Source organism: Castor canadensis, chromosome 16 (genome assembly GCF_047511655.1).
Source record: "Castor canadensis chromosome 16, mCasCan1.hap1v2, whole genome shotgun sequence".
Lineage (NCBI taxonomy): Eukaryota > Metazoa > Chordata > Mammalia > Rodentia > Castoridae > Castor > Castor canadensis.
In genome coordinates, this window is record NC_133401.1 from 50,865,843 (window position 1) to 50,885,728 (window position 19,886).

The 19,886-nt window shown below is 38.9% G+C and overlaps 1 protein-coding gene and 1 non-coding gene across 4 annotated transcripts in view; one reads left to right on the plus strand and one right to left on the minus strand.

Annotated features, from left to right (window-relative positions):
• The window catches only part of Dtwd2 (DTW domain containing 2), an 88,943-nt gene that overhangs the window by 40,608 nt on the left and 28,449 nt on the right, over positions 1-19,886 (minus strand). For all 3 annotated transcript variants that reach the window (XM_074057009.1, XM_074057011.1, XM_074057010.1), the window contains exon 4: positions 19,653-19,845. In XM_074057009.1, coding sequence (XP_073913110.1) covers positions 19,653-19,845 — 193 coding nt within the window. The remainder of the gene's footprint in view (positions 1-19,652; positions 19,846-19,886) is intronic.
• On the plus strand, positions 10,049-10,180 carry LOC141418366 (small nucleolar RNA SNORA51). The gene has a single exon (XR_012443021.1). It is a non-coding gene; the product is annotated as a small nucleolar RNA SNORA51 (small nucleolar RNA).

The following is a 19,886-nucleotide window of genomic DNA, read 5'->3' on the forward strand; positions in this document are numbered from 1 at the left end:
AAACACCAGGCACCCCACACCCACACTTCAGCCAGGCTGACATGCAAGATCAACCTCAAGGGACCACAGGAACTTGAAAATGTCTTCCAGATCTGAAATTCTATTTACTCATAAGAACCAATTCTGTAAGTAAGAATCTACCTACTAGCACGGGCAAGTTGTGCCGACAAGTAAGAATCTACCTACTAGCACGGGCAAGTTGTGCCGACAAGGGCACCTTGCAAACGTCATTCATCTAAAGGGCACCGTTGTTAAGACTCTCATGGAGACATAATGGAAGCTTAGAGGAGGTTTTACTCAAGCCCTGGGATTTCTGTCCATTAAGTGTGACAGCTTTGATTTAGGACACAGATCCATCTGGGAACAAATCCATCATGGTCCAGAGCCCAGAAGTAGCAGGCTCCACCTGAACAATACTAAGCCCACCTTATTCATGACTTATTACACAGTTTTGACCACATGTGCTCATAAATACATAAATTCATTCATTCAAAAGAAATTTCAAGAGATGCTGGCTCAAACCTGCTTGGGAGATGCAAAACAACAGGTGAGCAAATAAGCAGCACAAGGTACCCAACAGCCATCCCTGGGATATATCAGCATACCCCCAGACAGCCTGACCCCTGCCATGCAAAAAAAAAAAAAAACTGAATAATAAACAAGGAACTGAAAAAAAAAAACCTGAATAATAAACAAGGAACTGAGAGGGTGCAGTGCTTTGAGCACACCAGAGAAGGGGGAGAGCAGGGAGCTGCTCTCCACACCAACTTTCAGCAAAGCCTGCAAAAGTAGCCAGCAAGCACTCCATCCACGAGAGAAGGGAAGAGGGTCAGCTCGCCGTGCAAACTTTCACTGAACAAAGCCTGCAAAAGTAGACAGCTGACAGAAGGCAGCAGATGAGCCACTGCCTGAAATAGGACAGGTAGCAGTTCACAAAGCTGTCTCCTGGCCCAACAACCTGGTGAGACTACAACAGAGCTACTGCTTAAATACCAACACCAGGACTTCATGCTGAAGGAGTCAATACCAGAAATACCAAGACTGAACTTTTTTTTTCTTTTTTCTTTTTCTTTTTTTCTCTTTCTCTCTAGATGCTTGCCTGTTCAGTGTTGCTTAGTACACCATCTCTCCCTATTGATATCTTTGGTTCTCTACTTTTTCTTCTCTCTTTTTCTTTCTTGGTTTCATTACTTTCACTATTGCAAGTTAACTAATATTAAATTACACACAGAACAGGGACAGAAACAGCACCAAGTGGAATGACGGGAAAACAAAAAAGGGATGGATACTATTCTCCCCCCAAAATAAATTAGTACACGATTCAGAGGAAAATGAAGAAAATGGATACCCACTTCCAGACCCCAATAAAACAAAGATAGATTATCCCAAGAAACCCAATGAAGCCCACAAGAACATTCAGAAAGAAGAAATCACTGAGAATTTCATGGAGATGTTACTAGACAAGGTCAACCAAACCATACAGGAGGCACTCAAGAAATTCAAAGACAATAAAAATAAAGAATATGAGAAGACACAAAAACAAATAAGTGAACTCATAGGAGCATTAAATAAATATCAAAGTGAAACAGAGAACACCATAAATAGATAAATGAATTAAGGATGAGAATTGACAATATTAAAGAAAAAGTGACCCATGATATGGAAAAGCTCAGAAAAAAAATGAAATAGAAATACAAAACACAATGGAAGGCCACTCCAGCAAAATACAACAAGCAGAAGACAGAATCTCAGAACTTGAAATGAAACAGAAATTAAAGAAAAAACTGAAGAACTATTACTCAACCAACTCAAAACCTGTGAAAGGAATATGCAAGAACTCACTGACTCCATCAAAAGACCAAACCTGAGAATCATGGGTATTGAAGAAGGAGAAGAAGTGCAAGCAAAAGGAATTCGTAATATAAACAACAAAATAATAACTGAAAATTTCCCAAATATAGAGAAAACTATGCCCATTCAAGTATAGGAAGTTTCCAGGACATGAAACTAACTTGACCAAAATAGAACTACCCCATGACATATTATCATTAAAAAAAACAAGCACAGAGAATACAGAAAGAATACTGAAGGGTGTAAGAGAGAAAAAACAATATACAAAGGTAAACCCATAAAAATCACAGCACAATTCTCAATGGAAACCTTAAAACCAAGAAGAGCATGGAGTGAGCTATTCCAGGCACTGAATGAAAATAGCATCAAACCTAGGATACTCTACCCACCAAAACTATCATTCAAAATAGATGGAGCAATAAAAGTCTTCAATGATAAGCAGAAGCTAAAATAATAAATGACCACCAAGCCAAGAATACAAAAGATTCTCCAAGGAATTCTGCACAGAGAAAGAGAAAGCAAACAAAACCATGAAAAGGGCAGGCAATACCAAACCACAGGAGAAGAAAAAGCCAGAAAGTAGAGAGTAACACTGATTTAGCTGTACACAATCAAACCCTTAAACAACAAAGACAACTAAATGACAGGAATCACCATGTACCTATCAATACTAACACTGAATGTTAATGGAAAGAATTCCCCCATCAAAAGACACCTCTTGGCAAAGTGAATTAAAAAGGAAGCTCCAACAATCTGTTGTTTACAGGAGACCCATCTCATTATCAGAAACAAGCACTAGCTTAGGGTAAAAGGCTGGAAGAAGATTTACCAAGCCAATGACCCCCCAAAACAGGCAGGAGTAGCAATACTTATCTTGGACAAAGTAGGCTTCAAACCTACATTGAGCAAATGAGATAAAGAAGGACATTCCATACTAATAAAAGGGGAAATACACCAAAAGGAAGTAACAATTGTCAACCTATATGCACCCAAAAATGTCAATGCACCGAATTTCATCAAAAATACTTTGAAGGACCTAAAAACATATGTAAATTCCAAAACAGTGGTAGTGGGAGAATTTAATACCCCCCTATCACCAATAGATACGTCATTCAAGCAAAAAATCAATAAAGAAAGCCTAGATGTAAATCATACCATAGATCAAATGGACCTAGCCAATGTCTTCAGAATATTTCATCTAACTTCAGCACAATATACATTCTTCTTGGCAGCCCATGGAACCTTCTCCAAAATTGATCATACCTTACTTAGGGCACAAAGCTAGCCTCAGCAAATATAAGAAAATAGAAATAATACCATGCATTCTATCTGATCGCAATGCATTAAAACTAGAACTCAACAACAAAAACAACACTGAAAAACATACAAACACTTGGAAGCTGAACAACACATTATTCAATGATCAATAGGTCACTGATAAAATAGAAAAGGAAATTAAAAGTTCCTGGATGTTAATGAAAATGAAAACATGACCTACCATAACCTATGGGACACAGCTAAGGCTGTTCTAAGAGGAAAGTTTATAGCCATGAGTGCATATATTAAAAGGACAAACAGATCTCAAATCAATGACCTAATGCTACATCTCAAACTCCTAGAAAAACAAGAACAAGCAGATACCAAAACAAACAGAAGGAGAGAAATAATAAAAATAAGGGCTGAAATCAATGAAATAGAAACAAACAAACAAAAAATACAAAGAATAAATGAAACAAAAAGTTGGTTCTTTGAAAAAAATAAATAAGATTGACAGACCCCTGGCAAACCTGACTAAAATAAGGAGAGAAAAAACCCAAATCAGTAAAATCAGAAATGCAAAAGGGGAGATAACAACATAAATCCAGGAAATTGTCAGACACTACTTTGAGAACCTATATTCAAATAAATTTGAAAATCTTGAAGAAATGGACAGATTTCTAGATACTTATGATCATCCAAAACTGAACCCAGAAGACATTAATCACCTGAATAGATCTGTAACACAAAATGAAATTGAAGCAGCAATCAAGAGTCTCCCCAAAAAGAAAAGTCCAGGACCTAATGGATTCTCTGCTGAATTCTATCAGACCTTTAAAGAAGAACTGATACCAACCCTCCTTAAACTGTTCCATGAAATAGAAAGGGAAGAAAAACTGCCTAACACATTTTATGAAGCTAGTATTACACTTATCCCAAAACCAGGCAAAGACACCTCCTAAAAGGAGAACTATAGGCCAATCTCCTTAATGAACATTGATGCAAAAATCCTCAACAAAATAATGGCAAACCAAATTCAATAACACATCAAAAAGATTATTCACCACGACCAAGTAGGCTTCATCCCAGGAATGCAGAGGTGGTTCAACATACAAAAATCAATAAACGTAATAAACCACATTAACAGAAGCAAAGACAAAAACCACTTGATCATCTCAATAGATGCAGAAAAAGCCTTTAATAAGATCCAACACCATTTCATGATAAAAGCTCTAAGAAAACTAGGAATAGAAGGAAAGTACCTCAACATTATAAAAGCTGTATACAACAAACCTACAGCCAATATCATACTTAATGGTGAAAAACTGAAACCAATCCCTCTAAAATCAAGAACTAGACAAGGATGCCCACTATCTCCACTCCTATTCAACACAGTACTGGAATTCCTAGCCAGAGCAATTAGGCAAGAAGAAGGAATAAAAGGAATACAAATAGGTAAAGAAACTATCAAAATATCCCTATTTGCAGATGACGTGATCCTATACCTTAAAGACCAAAAAACTCTACTCAGAAGCTTCTAGACACCATCAATAGCTATAGCAAGGTAGCAGGATATAAAATCAACATAGAAAAATCACTAGCATTTCTATACACTAATAATAAACAAACTTAAAAAGAATATATGAAAACAATTCCATTTACAATAGCCTCAAAAAAAAATCAAATACCTAGGTGTAAACCTAACAAAGAATGTGAACGACCTCTACAAGGAAAACTATACACTTCTAAAGAAAGAGGTTGAGGAAGACTACAGAAAGTGGAGAGATCTCCCATGCTCATGGATTAGTAGAATCAACATAGTAAAAATGTCTATACTCCCAAAAGCAATCCACATGTTTAATGCAATTCCCATCAAAATCCCAATGACATTCATCAAAGAGATTGAAAAATCTACCATTAAATTTATTTGGAAACACAAGAGGCCATGAATAGCCAAGGCAATACTCAGTCAAAAGAACAATGCTGGAGGTATCACAATGCCTGACTTCAAAGCATATTACAAAGCAATAACAATAAAAACAGCATGGTACTGGCACAAAAACAGAAATGAAGACCAGTGGAACAGAACAGAGGACCCGGATATGAATCCACACAACTATGCCCACCTTATTTTTGACAAAGGTGCTAAAAATATACGACGGAGAAAAGACAGCCTCTTCAACAAATGTTGGGAAAAGTGGTTATCCATCTCCATAAACTGAAACTAGATCCATGTTTATCACCTTGTACTAGTATCAACTCAAAATGGATTAAGGACCTTAATATCAGACCCGAAACTCTGAAGCTGGTACAGGAAAGAGCAGGAAACACTCTGGAAATAACAGGTACATGCAAGGACTTCCTCAATAGGACCCCAGCAGCTCAGCAACTAAGAGAAAGGATGGACAAATGGGACTTCATAAAACTAAAAAGCTTCTGCACAACAAAAGAAATGGTTTCTAAACTGAAGAGACCACCCACAGACTGGGAAAAAATATTTGCCAGCTATACATCAGACAAAGGACTGATAACCAGAATATACAGGGAGCTAAAAAAACTAAACCCTCCCAAAATTATTGAACAAAATTAATGGGCAACTGAACTAAACAGAACTTTCTCAAAAGAAGAAATCCAAATGGCCAAAAAACACATGAAAAAATGCTATCTCTAGCATAAAGAAAACGCAAATCAAAACCACACTAAGATTCCTCCTCACCCATTAGAATAGCCATCATTAAAAACATCACTAACAACAGGTGTTGATGAGGATGTGGGGAAAAAGGAACCCTGTACACTGCTGGAGGGAATGCAATGTAGTGCAACCACTCTGGAAAACAATATGGAGGCTTCTTAAAAAAACTAAACCTAGATCTGCCATATGATCCAGCAATACCACTCTTGGGGATATATCCAAAGGAATGCGACACAGGTTACTCCAGAGGCACCTGCACACCCATGTTTATTGCAGCGCTATTCACAATCGCCAAGTTATGGAAACAGCCAAGATGCCCCACTACTGACAAATGGATCAAGAAAATGTGGTATATATACACAATGGAATTTTATGCAGCCATGAAGAAGAATGAAATGTTACCATTCTCTGGTAAATGGATGGAACTGGAGAACATCATTCTAAGCGAGGTTAGCCAGGCTCAGAAGGCCAAAAATCATATGTTCTCCCTCATATGAGGACTTTAGATCTAGGACAAACACAGCAATGTGGCTGAACTTGGGTCACATGATAAGGGGAGAACACATACAGGAGGTATGGGGATAGGTAAGAAACCCAAAACATGATGGTATTTGATACCCCTACTGCAGAAGAACCAATACAGAAACCTTAATAGGACAGAGGTCAATATGAGAAGGGGATCAGGAACTAGAGAAAAGGTCAGTTAGAGATGAAGCAACTTCGGATATAACACATGCGTACATGGAAGCAATGCTAGGAATCTCTCTGTATAGCTATCCTTATCTCAACTAGCAAAAAAGCTTTGTCTTTCTTATGATTGCTTGTACTTTCTCTTCAACAAAATTAGAGATAAGTGGTAGAACAGGTTCTGCCTGGAAGCGAGGGGGGGTGGGAGGGGGTGGGGGGTAGGGGGGAGAAATGGTCCAAACAATGTATGCATATATGAATAAATGAATAAAAATAAATAAATATATAGATACATATAAATAAATAACTTCCTTAATAGGAAACCAAAAAAAGAAATTTCAAAAACAAAAAATTTAAATTCCTGTGCACACTACACAGTTGTGTTTAAATCATTGTGTGATCTTCTGAGTTTCCCTGTCCTTAATTTTGTGAAAATATGCCTCCCAAAAAGCAAGTGGTGCCCTGAAAGCAATGCAAAAATAAATGTGCTTGATTTAAGTGATAAAGTGAAAATCTGAGATTTGCTGAAAGATGACATGTCTACAGAAGTTGGGTGGTGTCATGAGAAAAATTAACCAAGTATTCATAGTATTCAAGATAAAGAGCATGAAATAAGAACTAGTTTTTGGTAAGCAGTACTCATGTGCACACAGTCATTTTTGTGACAGTGACACAGCCACTCCACATGGTTTCAAGCTACAGATGCTCAGACCTACTATACCTGCAGCATAGGTAAATGTGAGTAATTTTACCTGGACTGCATGCATCCTCAGCAATGTGATGTGTTTTCCACAGTGTGCTCCTTGAAACCATACACCCACAGACACAAGGGTCTACTGTCCTGAACTGAAAATGAAGATGATTTCTGTCCAAAGCAAATCAGTGTGGTGCTTCGAAGAAGTGGGGCTGGAGGGAGGGTGTACCCAGACTCCTCACCAGAGCTGCAAGCCCTGCCCCAGCTCACACCTCTCCCCAAGAGTCTGTGCTGATGCATTTGTCCCTTGTCACCACACTCTGGCCACTCTGGTTTTCAGTCAATTTTTCCCACTTCACAGCCTTCCACCACAGTTTTGCTCTCCCAGAATGCATCCCAGTTTTTCCTAGCTACTAACTCATTTTTCAGGACCTGGAATAGTGTCACCTCCTCCAAGAGGTCTCTGCCTGACAAGTTTTCTCCATACCAAGCCCCTGCTGGCCCCTTTAGAAATTCACTCACTCATTTATTCAAAATACTCTGACAGTACTTCTGTTTCATTTTGCCTGTTTTCTTCAGCTTACTATATTGAATTCACTGGTGCCTTATCTCATTAGAAGGATGTAGCTGGAGCTCCAATGAATGGAGCAGATTAATAATAGATGTGGTTAGACCTACAATGAATACAGGAAAAGTGTCCATGGACAGAAATGCATAAAGAAAATGAGGTACAAACATAAAAGGAACATTACAAAACCTTAAGCAGAAAATGCTGTCACATGACTCACCATGACTGAATCTTAAAGACCTTATGCTAAGTGAAATGAGACAGTTACAAAAAGTCAAATACAGTTCCACCAATAACAGGTAAAGTAGATATATCCACAAAGGCAAAAGCATAATGGTGGTGTCCAGGAGTAGAGGGAATGAGGAACAGGGAGCAGCTGCTTAATGGGTATCATGCTTTAGGTATGCAGAATGACAAAGTCCTGGAAATGTGCTATACAGAAATGCAGACACACATACACTGTTGAACTACACACTTCAAAGTGGTGAAGACAGAAAATTTTATGTACTGCAATAAAAATTCGGTAAGACTTATGTTTGATGCACATTTTGTTATTTTCACATGATATTAGTGCTATGTTCCTAAAAGTGTTCTCTACATGACAATGTTCTTTGCAGAAAATCCTTTCAGAGTAATGGCCTTCACTACAACTGAAGGCATTTATGTCTAGGTGAAAAAATGCCTGAGAACTTGCAAAACCACAAAAATACCTTAAAATCAACTGCTTTGAGGGTAAAAATATGACAGTTTTCAAATATAATAAAAAAATTTCAAAGTCAAAAATAACTCAGATACCAAATTTCATGTGTCTTTTATCACAATTAAATTTTTAATGTGATTAGGAAGACTGTAACAAATATTGTAAAAAACACAGATTCAACATGTACATAAATAAAATGCCCAGCAATACAGGGGAAAATCAGAAAAGAAAAACATAATCTGCAAATCAAAAGAAAAGCTATCAGGACACATCTTGATGACAAGATTCCTAAGCAAGTGCAGACAGAAAAGGGACATCTGGGCAGAAGTAATTTTTTAAGTCACTTGGCTGGGCCATTGTACCCAGACCTTCAGTTAAAGATTATCCTTGATGTTCCTGTGAAGGTGTCTTTAGATGCTCCTAACAATTACATCACTAGACTCTGAGTCAAGCAGATTATCCTGCACAACGTGGTTATCCCCATTCAATTAGTCAAAGGCCTTAAAAAACAAAACTGACCTCCCTGAGTAAGAAGGACTTCTGCCAACAGGTTGACTTTGAACTTGAACTGCCATCTGTGTCTCCACCTGCTGGCATAATCTGCAGGTTTTGAATTTACCAAGTCTCCAACCACATGAGCCAACTCCTTACAATCAATCTCCTACCTCCTTCCATTCCTTAGAACTCTTTCCAAAGTGAAAGCTCATTAACTAAGAGTTCCATACAAAGCCAAGTTGTATTTCACTTGTCACAGGAGCAGATATTCTTTTTTCTTTTTTTTTTTTTTTGGCAGTACTGTGTTTGAACTCAGGGCCTTATGCTTCCTCAGCACATGCTCTACCACTTGAGCCACTCCACCAGCCCTTAAATTGGCTTTTTTTTTTTCTTTTTTGGTACTGGGGATCAAACCCAGAGACTTGTGCATGCTAGGCAAAAACTTAACCACTGAGCCACATCCCCAAATATTCATAAGTATGCTGAATTTGTATATATTCCTTAACTTTTTGTTAAAAATTCAGTCTACCTAGATAAGAAAAAAATAACCATTAAAAAGTCATAAAAAATGAGAAACCACACAAAAAAGTACTACCAGTTCTTATAGTTTGAATGTAAATGTCCCCACAGGCTCCTATATTAAATGCGTGGTCCCCCAGCTAGTAGCAATATTTGGGGAGGTGGTAGAAACTTTAGGAGGCAAGCTGAAGGAAGTAGGCCACTGGGAGTGGATTCTCAGAAGCTGTATTCTGTCTTGGGTCTCCCTCCCTCCCTCCCTCTCTCTCTCCCTCCCTCCCTTTCTTTCTCTCTCTCTCTCTCTCTCCCTCCCCATCCTCTCTCTCCCTTCCTCCCCCCATTCTGTTTCCTTTGGCCAAGCTGGAAGAAGTAGGCTACTTGGGGGTGTAACCTTGCAGGCTGAATCTTGTCCTAGCCCCCTCTCTGTCTTTCTCTCTCTCTCAGTTTCCGGTCTGCCTTGAGATGAACAGCCTTCTATTTACACACTCAAGCCGCCTTGAGGTTCAACCTCACATCAGGCCCAAACTAATGGAGCCAGCTGACCAGGGACTAAAGTCCCTGAAGGAGTAAGCCAAAATAAATCCTTCCAACCTCTTGGTGCTCACCACAGGCTGTATTCTTACAATGACTGTACAGAAAGAGAAGGGAAAGAAAACCCACCCCATATACACCTCAGCCCAAGAGCCATGCCTAGTCTATACTGTAAATGGGAAGATATGGGGTGGCAATAAAAATAAAAATTAAAAAATCCTTTCTCCCTTACGTCGCTCATGTCAGGTATTTTGTTAAAAAGTAACTAACAAAGTAGTGAATAATCAATTGATTTAAGCATAATTTAAATAACCATAATAATAATTATAAAACAAAACATAATTGTTGTAATCCTTCAAAGAAAGCTACACAATGTAAAATAATAGTAATTTAATGACTATAAACTTAATGAAAACACAGTAAGACAACCAACATAAACTGCTAATTAGGCTGGTAGCACAGATTTTCTTCTTGTTTTGTAAGAAGGAAAAAAGCAAAAGAGTATTTAAAAACGTAAGTAAAATCAAACATGTATAGGAAATTAAATAAAATAAATTAAGTGCATTATTAAGTATAGTTTTCTTTATTTTTATGCTTATTAACTCTGCCTGCCCTACTGCCATTAGGTATACCTTATTATTAGATAAAAAGGTTCATGACAGTTTTGCATCCTTGGTGGTTTCACCTTGCTGTCATCTGAATCTGTCCCACAGGATTCGTGTGTTAGGAACTTAATCCCCATGTAACAGTGCTGGGAAAGGGGACCTCATGGGAGCTCAGTAGGCAGAACTCTCCTGAAGATTAAAGCCTTTGGTAGAAAAAGGTCTTGAGGGAGTGGAGTGGTTTCTCTCTCTTCCTCTCTTTGCCTTCCCACCTTCTACCTGTGAAGACAAAGTGTTCAAGGTACCATCTTGGATTCAAAATTGTCAAACTTGCTGGCACTTTGATGCTGGACTTCCCAGTCTCCAAAATTTGTAAGTCAATAAATTTCTGTTCGTTATCAATCAGTAGGTATCTGGCATTCTGTTATATCTCCACAAATGAACTACTACCCATTTCTTGAGGGTATGTAGCTTGGTGATGGAACACTTGCCTAGCATGCTAGGCACCCCAAGTTCAACGCCCAGAGCTGCAAATACATATTTACTGAGCGCCTCACAGTACTAAGCACTTCACAAAAATAAGGACAGTCCTGCTCCCATGGAACCTACAATCCGATAGGAAAATATGAATTGAAATATCAACAAGAAGAGACCAGCTAATATATTACAAGTGGGTTACTATCAAAATATACATAAAATAAAATGCTAAAAATTGGGAAAATATCAAAATTTTGGATGCAGAAGACATCAAGCAAAACAGATGCCAGTGGCCATAAAGAAACAGACTGGCTGGGCACCAGGGGCTCATGCCTGTCATCCTACCTACTTGGGAGGCTGAGATGAGAAGGATCAAGGTTCCAGCCCAGTCCAGGAAAAGAGTTCTCCAGATCCCATCTCAACCAATGGCTGAGCACAATAGCAAGCACCTGTAATCCCAAGCTACCTGGGAGGCTGAGATCTCCCACTGAGATCAGGATTGCAGTTCCAGGCTCAGCCAGCAACAAACATTCGTGAGACCTCATTTCAATAGAAAAAACTGGGCACAGAGGTGGGCAACTGTTATCCCTGCAAAAGCTGGAAGCCTAAAATAGAAGGATCACAGTCCAGGCCGGCCTGGGCAAAAAAGCAAGAGCCTATCTCCAAAATGACCAGAGCAAAAACAGCTGGTGGTGTGGCTCAAGCAATAGAAGCCCTGCCTAGCAAGCGTGAAAGCCCTGAGTTCAAACCCCAGTACTGAGAGAAAAAAAGCAGCAAAGTCAGATCTTGCTATAAACTGAGTTAAAGCCCCTCCCAAAAAACATTCATCATTGAAATCATTACTTCCAGAATGCTGCACCTGGAGATTGGAGTTGTGCAGAGGTAATAAAAGTTAAAAGAGTTGACAAGGCAAGGCTCTAATCCCATCCGGCTATTGGCCTTTAAACAAGAAAGACCAGGGCTGGTGGTGTACCCTGTTATCCTAGCACTGCAGAGGCTAAGGCAGGAGGATCACAAATGACTTCAAGGCCTGTTTGATAGTATTCTATCCCCTAGAATCAAACACCAAACAGAAGCAAATGTCTTCAAGTTAACTCCAGCTCTAAATGTAAATAGTACCTGTGGCTCAGAGTCAGCTTCGTGGTCTAGCATGTGAGCCAGAAAGATGGAGTTGTGGATGTATGCTGTCAACAAATGATCAATGATATGCCGAGGTCAAAAAGTAAATGACAATACAGATTTAACACTCAGCTGTGTGTCTGAGCTCCAAAGTCCCAAAGTTTCATGATGAAACGGTATCTCCCTGACGAAAAGCACACTTATTGGAACGCATAGTGCATAAGTCACTGGACAAACAGTAAGTGCAACAGACTATTTGGACCCACCTCTCAATGAAGCCGTGTTGTTCCTGCTCTTGCAGAGCCCTTCCCATTAGTAACTCTGCTGAAGAATCATTGGAAAAGCTTCTTCTGAAAGTCAGTTAATTCTCAATGCTAATGACAGAAATGTTTAAGTTGTAGATAAAATAAAAAGGCTGATGAATCTGGCAGTGAATCAGAAGTGTAACATGAGCTTCTCTGTGACACTCTATGTGGAGGCAAGGCAGCATTCATGGAAGCTGCTCAGCCAGTGGGTGAATGCTCCCAACACCATTGGCTTAGGGAGGGAGCAGCTAAGCTTCAGTGGATGTCTTGAAGGTAGAAAGCAAGGCGAGGCAAAAGCTCCATGGAGCCTCCACAAACACATCCACACTTAACGTGGACTTACTCCTCACATGAGAAGTTCCTCTGAGGGGAGACTCACCACCAAGTGTTGATACATTAGAACTCCAGATAAACGGGGCCAAGTTAGTGGTTTGTAACACTCAGTCTTCCACTATGTAAGTATGAGGTTCATATGTGGTTACTTGCTTTTAGGAAAAAAGTAACTATTTTTTTAATAAAGAAAGAAACACTCTGGACTTTAATTCTGGCTTTTGTCTCTCATGAAATTGGAAGGAATTTTTCTATTACAGAAATTTAATGGATCAACTAAATTATGAGTGACAGCTAAAACAAATCTACACATACACAAAAAAGTGGTGAATTTATGTATATTAAGGGTGTGGTAAGGAAATACAACAAATCACATTTAGAAATAAAAGCTAATTAGCCAGGCATGTTGATACACACTTGTAATCCCAGCTACTCAGGAAGAGGAGACAGAAAGATTGCCAGTCCAGCATAATTAGAGAGACCCAACTCAAAAACAAAAAGCCAAAAGCACTGGGGGTATGGCTCAAGTGGAAGAGCACCTGCCTAACCAGTGTGCAGCCCTGGGTTCAAACCTAGTACCACAAGAAGAAAAAAAGAAAAAGGAAAAGAAATAAAACCTACCTAATTTACAAGTTCTTATAGAGTTGGGGAAACTAAACAAAAATTGCACGGGGGCGATGTGGTTCAAGTAGTAGAACATTTGCCTATCAAGCATGAGGCCCTGGCCATGAGTGCTACAGGAAAAAAAAAAAAACAGACTAAAACTGATTTAATTTTCTTACTACATTTTTACTTCTTACTTTGTAAGCAAGACTGTAAGAGAATTACCAAATAAATTATAGAGAACACTAACCGCAAATGAACCAAGAAATGTATAAGCAAGCACATACATTTACAAAGAAATTTACACAGGTATGTGTAGTAGACTACAGTACCGCCAGACCTGTAGATCACCCTTCTGAGAACATGGCCATGTGCGCTGAGGGACCTCCTAGTTCACACAGTCCTGCCGTTAATAATGGCAATTCTACCCAATTCCCAACTACAGGGCCATTCAGGATTCTACTCTGGGAAGGAGAAGTCACCTTTCTACTAGGATAAATAGACCCAGAATTACTCTACTGCTTCTTACAGACAACTTCCAGTAACATGGAAGAAATCCACTGGGAATAGCAAAAAGCCAGACACCACGAACGGAAGCAACCTCACAGACAGAGCCATGTGGGGACCAGAGCCAGAGAAGCCAGAGACAATGCTACCCACACCCAGCCTCTCGGACACATGATTCTATTCTAATCCTTTTTTGTTTGGGTTAAATTTCTTTCAATTATTCATGAAGGAAACAGGGTAGTTTAAGTTATTTGTATCCCTATTAAAGCAGGCCCAAACAAAGTCCATTATATAATAAACTTATTTTCATCCAAAAAAGCTGGGAAAAAATGTTACGAATTAACTGAATTCTGTGATACACTAAAAAATCATCCTGTATGTGTGGGCAATTGTGCAAGAAGTGAAAACATGTAACAAATGAACTAATGCTTTGATGTCACATGAGGTAGTTCACAACTCACTATAAAGTCACCACAATTACCAACATAATTTTACAATTGTCTAAAAACAAGTCTACATTTCTTTAAAACATCAACACCTTTTTCAACCCAATTTACCTATCAGTCTGTTTATATGTAGATACATGCACTCCTAAGGACAAGGTTTATCTAAGAATTGCATCATTAGGCTACTTTACTGCATGACAAAATGCAAACACCATAGAGTACACATACGCAAACTAAAGCAGTTATGACATCACTATGATGTAACCTATGGGTACCACTGTATATGCAATCTGTCCTTGAATAAAAAGTTATTAAGCAGCACTTGACTAAAAAATATATATATGTACATGTATATATGTATGTATATATGCATGTGTGTATACGTATATATGCATGTGCATGCATGTATATATATGTATATGTGTATGTATGTACTGGACTGGATATGAGACTAAAAAGTCATACATAATATTATTTCTAAGCTGATCTATATTTCAGTATATTAAGATCAATCGATACCAAGAAATATGAATGAGCTTTCATAAACTGAACTGGGTCTTTACTGACTATTTTTAATTTCCTAAAAATATTTAGGAAAAGATAATCCTGCTGGTCTAGAACTAGCATAATTTCTATTTCAAAGAATAAAATCTGGATATGTATTGCTTACTCTCAGATGGTTAAGAAAAACATAACTATGCACACACATGAGAGGAGGAAGAGTCAGAGACAGACACGGAGGAGGAAGACAGCATGCAAACAGGGCACGAGGTTAACATTGAGAAGCCTGGGGAAGAGAGGGGCTTGGGTGCTTTGCATTATTCATGAAACTTTTCTGTAAGTTTGAAGTTATTTTAACCTAAGTCTACAACTTGGTGTCTCACTGCATGACTTCCAGGGTTAATGATGATTTTCATTTTTTCCTATTTCTGGCCCATTTTTATTGAGATCTTTACTTTTACCTGCTCACCTCTAGCAGGTCTAAGCTGGTTCACAGTCCTCCAGAAAACCTTGGCCTTTGCTCTTTAGTTTGTGCTGGTAATTTCCACCACAGGGTCAAATCCACCTGCTGTTTCCTTTGGGTATTTTCGCCTTGTCCTGTGGTTGTGAACCACTGCTTATCTCAAGATTAAATAAATACCGATTTATACTAGCTTCTAGTTTGCAAAAACTACAAAAGGAAAAGCTGACAGAAACGTAAGGCATGGGGGACTGGGAAAATGCTTTAATTCTGCTGCTCAACTTAAAGAAGGAAAACTATTTTAGTGAAATGCATTTTTAAAAGAAGATTTTGATCTTTTGGAAGTGAGTAAGTGTTTCATCTCTGAGAATCATGAAAAAGAAGTGTATACAAGATATATCCATGAAAAACATTCAAGTACATGGGCTAAAAGTTTTACAGATGTAACAGTTGTTACACTTTCTCTCTGTATTATGTGATATCTAAATATAACACAAACATAAAATTTTATCTGGGAGTTTTCCCTTTAGAAGGAGTGCACCATTGTAGCTAAGACCATAAGCTCTGGCTCTAAACTCAATGAGTTCATATTGCATTACGCTATTAAAACAGTTATGTGATGTACAGTAAGTTATTTTCTGGCCTCTGTTTTCTTATCTGCTATCTTATTAATGACACTTGTGAATGAATTCATGTGAAGCACTTGGAATTAGGACTGGCCTGCTGAAGAACTCAATGCATCAGCTACCACATGGACCTGCTTCATGCACTGACGCATGGGAGGCTCATCTAAAACCTGTGACATTTGGGTCAAAGGGAATGAAAAAGAGAAAGTACTTGAAATGAAAGCCTCAGAAGTCAGGGTTTCACTGTTTTCCTCACTAAAGCACATAAAGACTATGAGGCAATAGAGGACAATGCCGTTAAAAATATGTAAGGACAGAAGCTTTTCGTACACTTTTAAAGTATCATACAGCCCCAATACACCAAAAATAAATGCATAAAGAAAACTACAGTCAACAAACTTAAAAAATAACAATGCAAATGCAGACATTCCTGAATAAGGACTGTTCACTTTTATACTACTGGAACATGGACTAAAATCTACCACATATTTAGCCACAAAAAGTCACACACACACAGACTCAAAACACTACAGCTGGCATTCCTTTATCACAATTCAACAAATTGAATAAAAACAAAAGCAGGCAAAATATTATAACAGTTGAGAATTAAGAACTCAGTGACAATCCAAAGATATAAAGAAATCAAATGACAAATCATCTCTATGCCAACAGACAGAAGAGTACAACTCCCAAATGGGTACACTGAAAGTTACACCAAGAGGAATACTGCAGCCTTCCCTGCTCATCTTCTAAGAAGATGCTCAGTACTTGTCTTTGCTCGGGTGGCTTACACAACCAAGTGCCAGCAGGGCTGGCTTCTGGAAGAGCGCTCTTCCTGGAAGTCTTCTTGCTGTGGCCTCTCATGGCAGACAGAACCGGAGAGAGGGGAAGGACGCAAAGAGGTGATGTCTCATGTCTCCTTCTAAGGACACCGATCTCATCATGAGGTCTCCACTGTCATGACCTAACTTCTGCCCAAATGCCCCATCCCCAAATACCATCACACAGGAAGTCTGGGCTACAACACAGGAATGTGGTAGGGAGGGACATGATTCAGTCCACAGAAGTACTCTAAGTACAAACCATAAACAGTACTAGGAAAATCTGATGTTGCATATAGAAAAATGAAAATGGTCTTCTATCTCTCACCATATACAAAAATCAACTCAGAATGCACTGAAGACTTAACTGTAAGACCCAAAACTGTAAAACTATTAGATGAAAACATAGAAGGACTGCTTCACAACATTTGTCTGGGAAAAAAATTTCATGAGTAAGACCTCAAAAGTATAGATGACAAAAGCAAAAGCAGACAAATAAGGGCTGGGGTGTGGCTCAAGTGGATGGAGCTCCTGTCTAACACACACAAAGCCCTGAGTTCAATCCACAGTACTGAAAAAGAAAAAGACAAAATGTTTGTACATCAAACTAAAAAAGCTTCTTTAGCACATCAAAGGAAACAATAAACAGGGTGAACAGACAACGTAAAGAATGGAAAAAAATATTTGCAAGCTATCTGACAAGGGGGTAATACTCAGAATATACAAAGAATTCAACTCCATACCAAAGAAACTAATTCAGCTGGGCACCGATGCCTCACGCCTGTAATTCTAGCAACTTGGGAGGCAGAGATCAGAAGATCACAGTTCAAAGCCAGTGCGGGCAAATAGTTTGTGAGTCCCTATCTTGAAAATATCCATCACAAAAAAGGCGGGTTGGTGGGGGGGGGGCGGCGCTGGTGGAGTGGCTCAAGGTGAAGGCCCTGAGTTCAAGCCCCAGCACCACAAAAAAAAAGAAACTAATTCAATTTAAATACAGACAACAGACTCTAACAGACATTTCTCAGAAGAAGAAATACAAATAGCCATCACTAAGCATTAGGAAAATGCTTAGGTACAACCTCACCCCAATGAGAATGGCTATTATCAAAAAGACAGACAACAAGAACACCGGCATGCATGTGGAGAAAGGGAACCCGCACAACACGTGGGAATCAAGCAGTGCAGAAAACAGCTTGGAAGGACTAGCTGAGTGGCTGAAGTGGTAAAGTGCCTGCCTTGCGAGCAGGCTGAGTTCAAATTCCAGTGCCACCAAAACAAAAAGAAAGAAAACAGCATGAAGGTCCCTCAAGACTATCACTGGAGCTACCAAGTGAACCTGTGATCCTACTAGCAGTTTACAGCCAAAGGAAAGGAAAGCAGTGTAACAGAGAAACATCCACACTCCTATGTTGACTGCAGCACTACTCACAAGAGCCAAGGTGTAGACACAATCTAAGTGTCTATCAACAGCAAATGGAAAAAGAAAATGTGGAATGCGTGTGTGTGTGTGTGTGTGTGTGTGTGTGTGTGTGTGTGTGTAGAAAGAGAGAGAGAGAAAGAGAGAGATTGAATGTGATTCAACCAGAAAAAAAAGGGTGAAATCCTGCCATTTGTGGTAACATGAATGAACCTGGAGGAAATCATAGCATGTGAAATAAGCCAGACACGGAAAGACAGTGCAATATGATGACAACTCACAGCGGAATCTAAAAAAGGTGTCTCATGGAAACAGCATAGGACAGTCTCTGCAGAGACTGGGACAAGGACGGCCAGGGAAGGAGGGAGAGACAGGTCAATGTACACAGTTACAGCAAGGTAGGAGGAACCGACGCTGTTCTACTGCAGACTGGGTGACACGCATCAGCAGTATTGTAGTGTGTATTTCACTATAATAGCTAGAAGAGAGTTGATATGTCCTTGCTACATAGAAATGACAAATCCCTGAGGGGAGAGACATGCTAACTACCCTGACTTGGTCATTACACAATGGACACATGCATCAGAACATCACATGATCCCATAAATAGGTACAATTATTTTGAAGAGAAACATAAGAGTTATTAAAAATGGACCAGACGTAAGTAGAAAGCTTGACTAACATCGTGTAAGACTTTGAAAGGATTTAAGGGATACCAATGCTAACCTCACCAGGGCCACATAGTCTCACCAATGAGTTTCATCTAATTTTAAGGAGCAATTAATTCCAGAATTATTTAAACCATTTCACATCATAGAAAAATATTGAAATCTCCTCAATTCCTCTTGTGAAGTTAACCTTACCTTAGTCCCCAGACCCGATAATTAAAGTAAGAGAAATACATGCAGTGCCATTAAATAAAACATAACTTCAGCTATGTATCAAAATGTTCTGACAGTCAGGCAAGTTCATTGCAAGATACAAGACTTTTAGTACAAATATTATCATGACTAATTATACCAGAAAATTGAAGGACAACCACCAAAACCAAAACAAAATTGAAGGACAAACCATAGGATTATAATCACAAATACCAAAAAAGTACCTTTGAAAATATTAGCCATTTGTAATAAGAACCAGGTTAATTTAGTAACTAAGTGAGTATTTACATATAAAACTGTGTAACAAAAAACACAATACACATAGAAGTAATTAACCCTGAGACTTCTCTGAGTTAATGACTACATGACCTGTAGTGAGGCGTGGTGACAGGAGTGGAAGTTTTGTATACATAGATACATATAAATGCACCCAAACACACATGACATAGACACACCTGTGCACACATACTCAGTGTGAACACATTATACTGACAGTCCTTCGTGAAAGCATAAATAATATACAGCATCACACTTTGTCCTTTCTCTCTTCAAAAGCATTCATTTACCTGTTTGGGAAGCCGGAACAAAGAGTTCTTGTAGAAAATGTCCTTGGCCTGGCTCCACGTACCATCAATGAGGATGAGGGTGGAGGGATAAACAGGAGAGTCCAATAGAAAGTCTTCCAAGTTTGTGGCTTCGGCCCCAGGATACAATATTAATGTACCAGGCTTCCGGCAAACAGTTGAAAGTTCAGTGTCTCTAAAAGAATTTTGCAAATAAATCTTTATTATGTTGAAGGG